The following is a 9,068-nucleotide window of genomic DNA, read 5'->3' as shown; positions in this document are numbered from 1 at the left end:
GGGTAAAATGAGGCGTCATATTGTTTGCGTCGTATGCATGAGATAGCCTCGCTCTCTCTCTCTCTCTGTCTCTCTCACACACACATACGCGCGCACTCAGAGAACACATTGAGGGTGGAATTATCAAAACTGCAGATACTCAAGGGAAAAACGCCAATCTTTGTGAGCAAAAGATATCCATACTAGGATCATGATAGTGAAGCACAAAATTTTGTGTGTGGCAAAATGGCAGCGCCCGAATGATACAAGTCGTGATTAGAATGGCTCTGTTGGCTCATTCAGCTCAATAAACGTCCTCTCAGTTCGAGGCACTTCATATGCATCCCTGTTGAGCTTTGTCATGAACTCTAGCACCTTGATTAGCACGTAGAGCGGCTTCACAAGCACAACAGTTCGGCTATGGAGGTCCACACCAAATGTATGGCTTGCATGAAATAGATTGACGAAGGTTCTTTGATGCGGGGCTCTGATTTTCAAAGCCGATCTGCCCACCATATCATAAGGTATCGCCTTTGCAGCGATCAAGATTTTGCATGGGTCACCCTTCAAAACAATCGACGTGCAGTAGCTTGGCCCTTTGATAGATGAGCCTGATCCTCTCTTCTCTCTAATTGACAACCCATCACCTATTGTTTTGTTCAGAGATTGCACAAGAATGGATCCCACCTTGAACCTTGTGATCATCTGAAGCTTGAATGCGTCTTCGCCGCCTTCTTCCATGCTTTTGATTATTTTTCTCCTTCTCTTCGATATGCTTCTGAGGCTGCATGTTGCAGCATAGTTGAAAAAGCCATGGAAACTCCCAGCTTGGTCATCATCAAGCATTACCACACGCCACGACGTACTCTGCTGCGTACTCCGGCTGGCAGGTTTTCAAAGAAAAATCACATCAATTAGCCCTTTACATTATAGTTTATCAGCTGGAGTCAAGGAATCTCGGGGGTTTAAGGGCATGATTCGTAAGTTAATATTGGGCTCCTCACCAATTTGACGAGATTTTCTGCGCCTCAATCACCGAGCTGGAGGATGAAGGCTGTAGGAGGTGCCTGGCAAAAGTGAGAAATGGAAGAGGCTCTGTGTCATAGAATTGCTCTTCATCTCTTGGGCTCTCAAACTCCTTTGCTTTACGAGTTTTCAAAACACATAGGGGGTGCCCATCGAGCACAAAGAACCCTTCTGAGAGGAAATCCCTCTCTCTTCCCGGCAGAGGTTTGGTTTCCAATACAGCAATTTTAGGCTCCCCATTGATGGATTGGAGAGCCTCACAGAAGCATTTCAGCCCGCTCAATTCTCTGCAGTCTGCAATGAGGCATAGTTTAAGCAGAGATTGACAGTAAGACGGGTCGGTTAAGGCTAGATTAAGGTAATCCGCCATGGAGTGCCTTCTGATACACCAAGTGAGGCCGGTAATGACAGCTCTATAGGCTGCATCATAGACACCAGGAAGGTCCACTAAGTTGATGTGGCAAAAGCCCAGATACAACCATTCCAGTATGTCTATTAGCACAGGTGCTGTCCATGTGAGCTTCTTCACCACAAAGAACTTGAAGCAAACGTCCTCCTTTTCCTCTCCCTTTTCCATCACGATACTCACTTCTGTGTGCCTCCTCTTGATCATGGGTTTATCCATGTATTGGTCCCTTGATGTAGAAGAACTCGTACTGTGATGTTTGTCACCGGCAAATGCTAACCCTGCCTTTTCTGTTATTTTAGTAGGGTTACTTAACTCCTCCGGTTCATGTACTTGATCCACTATCATGCTTTTTGCAACCGCTTGTTCTTGCTTACTGATGATCTCTTGATCAGAGATTGTTGATGGGATGATATCTGCAGGCTGTAGACTGAATCTGACGGATTTACGTGTGGAAGTTGAAGACTTTCTTTCTTCACTAGCCACTAGTATAGATCTACGAGGCTGGTCAGACAGCAAGCTTGATGTTCTTGACGTTACATTAGGAGAATTATCGGAGGGCAAAACGGTTGCAGGCAACTCCGATGTACCATTGCTACAAAATGTTGCATGTGGTTTAACTATATCGTTTTGCGTCTCTTTGGGCAGATCATCATTTGTTTCTGTTTCTGTTGGCGAGAGGAATGATCTGCAGTCTTCGTACTGAGTGGATCCTCGTCCTTCTGTTAATATCTGTGATTGAACATGTGCCAATACTTCACGTCCGATTGTATCATTAACAGATACTACGGAATCCGGCCCATTATCAGCGTCGTTCATCTGATCTTCATCAAACTCTTCCACTGTCTGCATTGGATCATCCTCGTGCCCTAATGATTCCGAAGCGTCGTCAACGACAGCAATTGACTCGCATTGTAAAATTTCTCTGAAGTAGTCAGATTCTTTCCTCAGAATGGCAGAATGAGCAAGCACGCGCACTATGCTATCATTATGATTTATGTTTTCTTGGCAATCATCGGCTGCAGCTAGTGGAGAGCGCACATGAAACACAACGTCCGCAGTACTGTGGTCGATTACGTTGATGGGAGAGGAGGAGATGCCCAGAACAGACAGCCGCCGTTGCAAAATGTCAGTGATTAGCTCCGCGTTCTGCTGGTCATCGCACGACCCCTTCGACGCCATTGCAAAATCAGGTCAGGGCGTGCATGAACGAAAAGGCTCTACACCCGTTTGTTCTTGAATACGGAGATATATAGGCTAAGGTCACACAATGGGCGACTATTGGAAGACGTATAAACAAAGTTATGCGGGCGTCCACCACACCTGTAACTCCTAAGGGTACTTACTCAAAACTTTCTCTAGTTTAAGCCCAATAATAACATCCCCTTAATATCGTTACAATGTGTAGAGGCATAATTGCGCGTTACAAGTGGTTGCTTAATAAAACATTGTGACCATTGGGAGGTGGAGTAGTGGAGTAGTTACTCACTGTGGCAATTGCATGGTAGTGTATGTTGTTCAGGTGGGTGGTACCCTCTCGCGCATACAGGCCGGTGTGCCTGAGATATGGAAGATGCATGGACGCAAGGAACGGACGAGGAAGCCTGAGATTGCGGGGATCAGAGCAAGACGATCTTGAGGAAATGAAACGAAATCACGCTACTGAAGGTGATGTTAGAGATGCGAAGAGAGCGTAGCGTGTCTTGATTGGATCACTGCTAGATTGAACACCCAACACCAGACCTCGCAGCCCGGTTGATCCACCAGACCTCGCAGCCCGGTTGATCCAAGGTATGTACCACAGTTCCTAGTGATATGACAAGAAGGCAGATAAACCTATTCTCAATGTGCAGTGTCATAGTTTTCTGTCCTGGTAGGCCACCAACCAAAGTAGAATATGGGAAATGGTTGAAAGAAGACATTTTCCACGATAAGGTGATGTCGCAGGTTTTCTACTTGGATAAGGGCTTCTTTAACATGTGCTGTTTACCAACGGGTAGGCCATGTTAGATCTCTTTCGAAGAGCACTACTGTTTAACTCATCCATGCATTGCCCTTTGATCCTCTCTTCGATGTTAACAAGAGTCTACAGGAAGCCTCGCCGGTCTAGGTTGAGATAGTTGGTCTTCCGCTCTGGCTTAGGCTTGCACTTGGGGAACTAGACAACCCTCTTGGTCCGATGCTATATATTCGAAAAGAGGAGGCCTTAGGTCACCAAGAAAACAATGTTTGTATAACTTGGAACATCGGGTTTCAGACCCCAAAGTCTATGGAAGTTGATCTGGGAGAGCTAGGGAGGCTGAAGTTGGCTCTAAAATTTGGCCCATTTCTTGGGGCTTGCTTCAGATGTGGGGGCTTTGGCTGCATTTCAAGGTTCTGTGGAGGTGGGACTCATGTCAAACCTGGTAGTGAGGAGAGGAAGGTTGTAGATTCATCCAAGGACAACAAAATAGGCAAGGAAGAGATTAATGAGTACTTTGAGAAAGGAGGAAAAAGGGAAAGGAGTATTAGAAACCCTCAGGCTGAGGGAGGCTGGACCAAGGTTTCTGATAAGGCTAAGGGTAAGGCTAGCCTCGAACAAATTAAGGATGAAGCTAGAAAGGCACAAACCAAACATACAGCTAAGGAAATGGGAGGCGGCAAGTCCTAGAGTGATCTCAGTCCTTTGATTTACTCGAATCCTTTCAGCCGCTTGGGAAGTGTAGACAGTGAGACATCCTCTGAAGAAAGATTTAACTAGTAGATGGAGAGAGCCTGGAAAGATATTCAAAAAGGAACCCCTGACGAGAGAGGTGATGAGGATAAAAATATGGTTCTAGAAAGGCACAAACCAAACATATAGCTAAGGAAATGGGAGGCAGCAAGTCCTAGAGTGATCTCAGTCCTTTGATTTACTCGAATCCTTTCAGCCGCTTGGGAAGTGTAGACAGTGAGACATCCTCTGTAGAAAGATTTAACTAGTAGATGGAGAGAGCCTGGAAAGATATTCAAAAAGGAACCCCTGACGAGAGAGGTGATGAGGATGTAAATTATATGGTTCTAGAAATTGCCCTGATAAAGAGGAAGTTAGAGGATGCACTTGGAATGTGATGTAGCATTATATGGTAGTGATGTGTGTGAACATACTTAGGACCGTCGGGGCACTTTTTCCCTCACTAGGAGGTTTTTTCCCCCTGTGCATATGTACACCCTCTTATCTACTCATTTTTGGGTGTGTACTTATCTTTTGTACCTGGCACACATTTGTTGATTCTAATCTAGTGAGTTTGTGTGCTCTCAATCTTCGTTGTCTTGTGTGTGTGCATTGTTGTAACCCTAACCCTAATTCCAACAATTGGTATCAGAGCTAGCTTCCTTGACACTTGATCTAGTACTCTACCTCCCTCCTCACACGACCCTATTTTTCTATCTCCGATTGAGATACTTTCTCAGGAGAAGAAGATGTATACTATAGTGTGATATATACATACCAAGTATAAAACATTTTTTTGGGTCTGTGGCACGATTTGGGCACATTTTGGGCACTGCAAGGTTTCTGCAGGCGTTTTGGAGAGGAGTCATTTTGGATTGGTTCTCCCAGATTTTGGGTGTTTGGACTGTGTAGCGGCAAAGTTTTGGTGTGCAGCAGCATCTACAGTGTCTTCAACAACATCGACCATCATACTTTGGCCACCAGTAACACTCTATTCTCTACTCTGTGTTAATTTTCATAAACTTTACAGGTGATTCAGTCAGTTGGTATCCATCCAAGGTTGCATTTAGTGAATACTGAGTACTTGCATTTGGTAGAAAGATTTTGGATTTGGTAGAAAGTCATGGCTGGCAGTAGTGATGTATTCAACTGTTGAGGACAAACTTGATGGGACTAACTACCCATTGTGGTCCTATATGATGAGGCATGTATTGGTTTCTAAAGGCCTTTGGAATGTGGTCAGTGGTAGTGAAACGCATCTTGTTTCATAACTACCAATGTAACCAGGTGCTGCAGGTACATCTGAAGTAGAATCTGATACAGATGTGGTTCTCCACATGCACCACCAGTACCTCCCACTACTGCTCAAATGAGATGGGATAGAAGAGATGCATAGGCACATGCATTTCTTGCACTTTCGGTGAAGCGAAGCATTATTCCTCATATTCGGTCATGTAAGACTTCAAAACAGGCATGGGATGCACTTGATGCATTATACCAGGTGTGCGATGAAGCACGTGTTGCATATCTGCGCAAACAGTTGGAGTCAGCACATGAATGAGGGAGACTCAATGGACAGCTTCTTGACTAAGATCAAAGATTTTAAGGAGCAGCTTGCTAGTGTGGATGAGATATATCCTGATAGTACATTGGTGCCCATAGTTCTCAATGCATTGCCGGATTCTTATCAGATTTCTGACTCTACCCTTAGACTCACGATGAAGGAAAATCCAAATTCCCTTACATTTGATGAGCTGGTTTCAGTACTCTTACAAGAAGAGCAGACTAGGCAAAGTAGATCTAATATGCGAGTTGGTGACCAAGCTTTTGTTCACATGGTGGCTATAAGCGAAAATCAAAATCCTCAGGTAAGGATGCAGAGAAAGAAGGTGATAAGCCTAAAAAGAAGCACGAGTGTCACTATTGTAGGAAACCAACACACTACATACATGAGTGCAAGATGTTAGGGCATTAAAAATATGTACTTCGGAGATTCCAAGAGGTGTGTGTGTGTGTGGCACGAAGGGGTGCAATGCTTCTTTATATTGATGTAACTCCTCAATGATGAACGTGAATCAGTTATCTCTCTTCTTGAGAGTCTCGTGTATGTTTTTTCCCCCTTTGGGGGTATCCCCCCAACACATGGCGACCACGATCATATGAATATCCTTCCTTTGGTGATGAGGAGAGAACAACGGAGTGAAGCTACCGGTTGCAAACAATTCAGGAGCCACAAGCCTAGAAAGGCAAAGATGGCAGAGAAGGTGGAGGGGCAATGTGGAAGGAAAGAGGCCCATTGCATTTTGTATGCTTGGCTAGAGGAGGAGCGAGAACATGCTACTTTGCGAAGCTTAAGCAGCGTGGGTAGCACAACGAGCATTCCGAGCAAGCAAGGGCAATCCATATCGCTGGCCAACAAGCAGAGGCTCCATAGAGCACGTGCAACAGTAGCACACGGCAACACTTGGACCAAACAAAGATGCATTGCAGAGGGCAAAGTGGTGTGTCTTTCATTAAGAAGGGGCTGTGGCAAAAAGAAGGGGCAGACAGTCAATCCATCTTGTTAAGCCGTTTTTGGTGGGTGCAGCCATTAATTATGTGAAGCAATGGGAGCAATGCAACAATCGAAGGGCTATGGATGAGGCAGAGGTCTGCGATTGTGCAGGCAAGTGCAAGATCAGTCCTTGATAGCCCTGCAAGATAGATTGTGGTGTTACATTGTGATCATGCAGGCAACAACATGGCATCTGGGTTAATTTTGTCGTGCTAGCGATGGACCAATTTAGCATAGGGATGGACACCGCAAAGGGCTGCAGCAAGGGTATAAGTGTTGTGGCTGTTTGTGTAGAGATGTGGTTGATTGATCATGTGGACCAAGTCAGATATCCGAGAAAAAAAAAACTAGTAAGGCGGACATTGTAGTTCTTTTTCAAGTAAACCAAGGCAGCTCTAGTGTCCAAGAGATGGAGGCAGATCATGCGGTAATGGGGACATACCAGCAAAAGGTCGGATGTAGTGCCTAAAACTGGGCATCTGATTCATGGAGGGGTAGCATGCAGTTTTAAGGTGATGTGGCAAACAGGAGCATGCAGTGTTCTGCGGTTCAAGTGTGGTACCGGTGCACTTATTTTACAATGGTAAGGCAAGAGCTACATCGATGTACCCATTGCTGGAGCTTCTTCGAGTGTGTGGCAATCCATGCCTACTATTCCTACATTTTCATTTTGCACTCACACGGTTCTCTACCTCGATTATGCCCAAAATGATTGTACTACTTTCACATGCACTCGCACTTATCCTTGGCATTTGACTAGGGATGCTTGGACACTATGGGTTTGCACAAAAATCCACTATGCATGCCAAGTGTTAGGGCATTAAAAATCTATACTTTAGGGATGCCAAGAGGTGTGTGTGTGTGTGTGTGGCATGAAGGAGTGCAATGCTTCTTTACATTGATGTAACTCCTCAATGATGAACGTGAATCAATTATCTCTCTTCTTGTTCAAGTACATCTAATTTGCTGTTTTGAGACTCTCTCGTGTATGTTTTTCCCCCTTTAGGGGTGTGGCCCCAACACAAAAAAAGGCTAGAGAAGGAGTAAAAGAAAGAATCGGGCATGGTTGTGGTGGCTGATGCATTTGCACCAAGTGTAGAGAAGAAGGAATCTGCAAGTTTTGCTCAAGATGATTGGGCATGGACTGTACATTGCAGTTATGACCCTTTTGTTCATGATGTATGCATGTCAGTGGTAGAATCGGATGCTTGGTACTTTGATAGTGGTTCTAATAAGCATATTACTTCACAAAAAGGTTTGTTCTTATCTTTGGAATTTGTCCCAAGTGCAGGAACCGTCACATGTGCAAATGGTTCCTCATAACATGTCAAATGAGTTGGTAGAGTTGTGCTCACTGCTGCAAATGGGGGCACATTTACTCGTTCAAAAGTTTTATATGTGCCAGGCATTAAGAAGAACTTGCTGTCAGCTTCAGCCCTAGCCTTGTCAGGCTTGAGGTGAAATTCGTGGATGACAGATATACAGTTCAAGATAGAAATGATGGTTATTCTATCATTGCCTCAGGTACCTTGTTTCATGGCCTTTACAAGATGGATGTATTTGAGAAGTTGCAGCATGATGCTTGCTCATTCTCTATGACTCATGCTATGAGTGATGCAAAATTGTGGCATGCACGATTTGGCCATCTGAATTATGGCAGTTTGTTATGCCTTCAAAGGCATGGTATGGTATCTAGGTTGCCAACTCTTGATACCCCTACTAGACATGTATGTGAGGGGTGTATTCTTGGGGTAAAATGCATCGGGCATCATTTCCAAAGGATGGATCTGTGAGAGCTGTTAAGAAATTACAGCTTATATATAGTGATGTATGTGGTCCTATGAGGACACCATCTATTGGGGGATATCCCTACTTTGTCACTTTTATTGAAAATTACTCTAGATATAGCTGGGTGTATCCATTAAAGCAGAAGTCAGAGGTTTTTATGTGCTTTAGGAACTTTGTATCCATGGTTGAAAACGCATGTGAATGTAAAGTTAGCACCCTTCGTTCAGATTGAGGGGGGGAGTATATGTCCAAGGAATTTCATGCATATATGGTTGAAAAAGGCATAAGGCATCAATGTACAGTGCCATACACACCTCAGCAAAATGGTGTGGCTGAGAGGAAGAATAAGTCTCTCATGGAGATGGCACGATGTATGGTGAAAGCCCAAGATTTACCTCATGGTTTTTGGTTAGAGACAACTATGTGCGCAAAATATGTGTTAAGACAAATACCCTACTAAGGCCTTGTAGTCTAAAAATCCTTATGAAGCTTAGCATGACAGGAAGCCTTCTGTGGCTCATTTTCGTGTTTTTGGTTATCTTTCTTATGCTCTTATGCCTCAGCAACAACACAGTAAGCTTGATGATAAGGCAGTTAAATGCATATTTGTGGGATACAGTTTA

At 44.3% G+C, this 9,068-nt stretch overlaps 1 protein-coding gene across 1 annotated transcript; it reads right to left on the bottom strand.

Annotated features, from left to right (window-relative positions):
• Positions 1–255: 255 nt before the first annotated feature.
• On the bottom strand, positions 256–2,593 carry LOC147639650 (uncharacterized). Its single transcript, XM_086821989.1, has 2 exons — positions 984–2,593; positions 256–862 (listed from the first exon to the last, which is right to left on the bottom strand). Exons 1-2 carry the CDS (start codon positions 2,591–2,593, stop codon positions 256–258), a joined length of 2,217 nt encoding a protein of 738 aa, XP_086678115.1.
• Positions 2,594–9,068: the final 6,475 nt, after the last annotated feature.

This window comes from Cibotium barometz, chromosome 3 (assembly GCF_041138505.1).
Source record: "Cibotium barometz isolate CiBa-2024 chromosome 3, ASM4113850v1, whole genome shotgun sequence".
Lineage (NCBI taxonomy): Eukaryota > Viridiplantae > Streptophyta > Polypodiopsida > Cyatheales > Cibotiaceae > Cibotium > Cibotium barometz.
The sequence above is the reverse complement of the archived record's forward strand: the minus strand, read 5'-3'. Positions and strand labels throughout refer to the sequence as shown.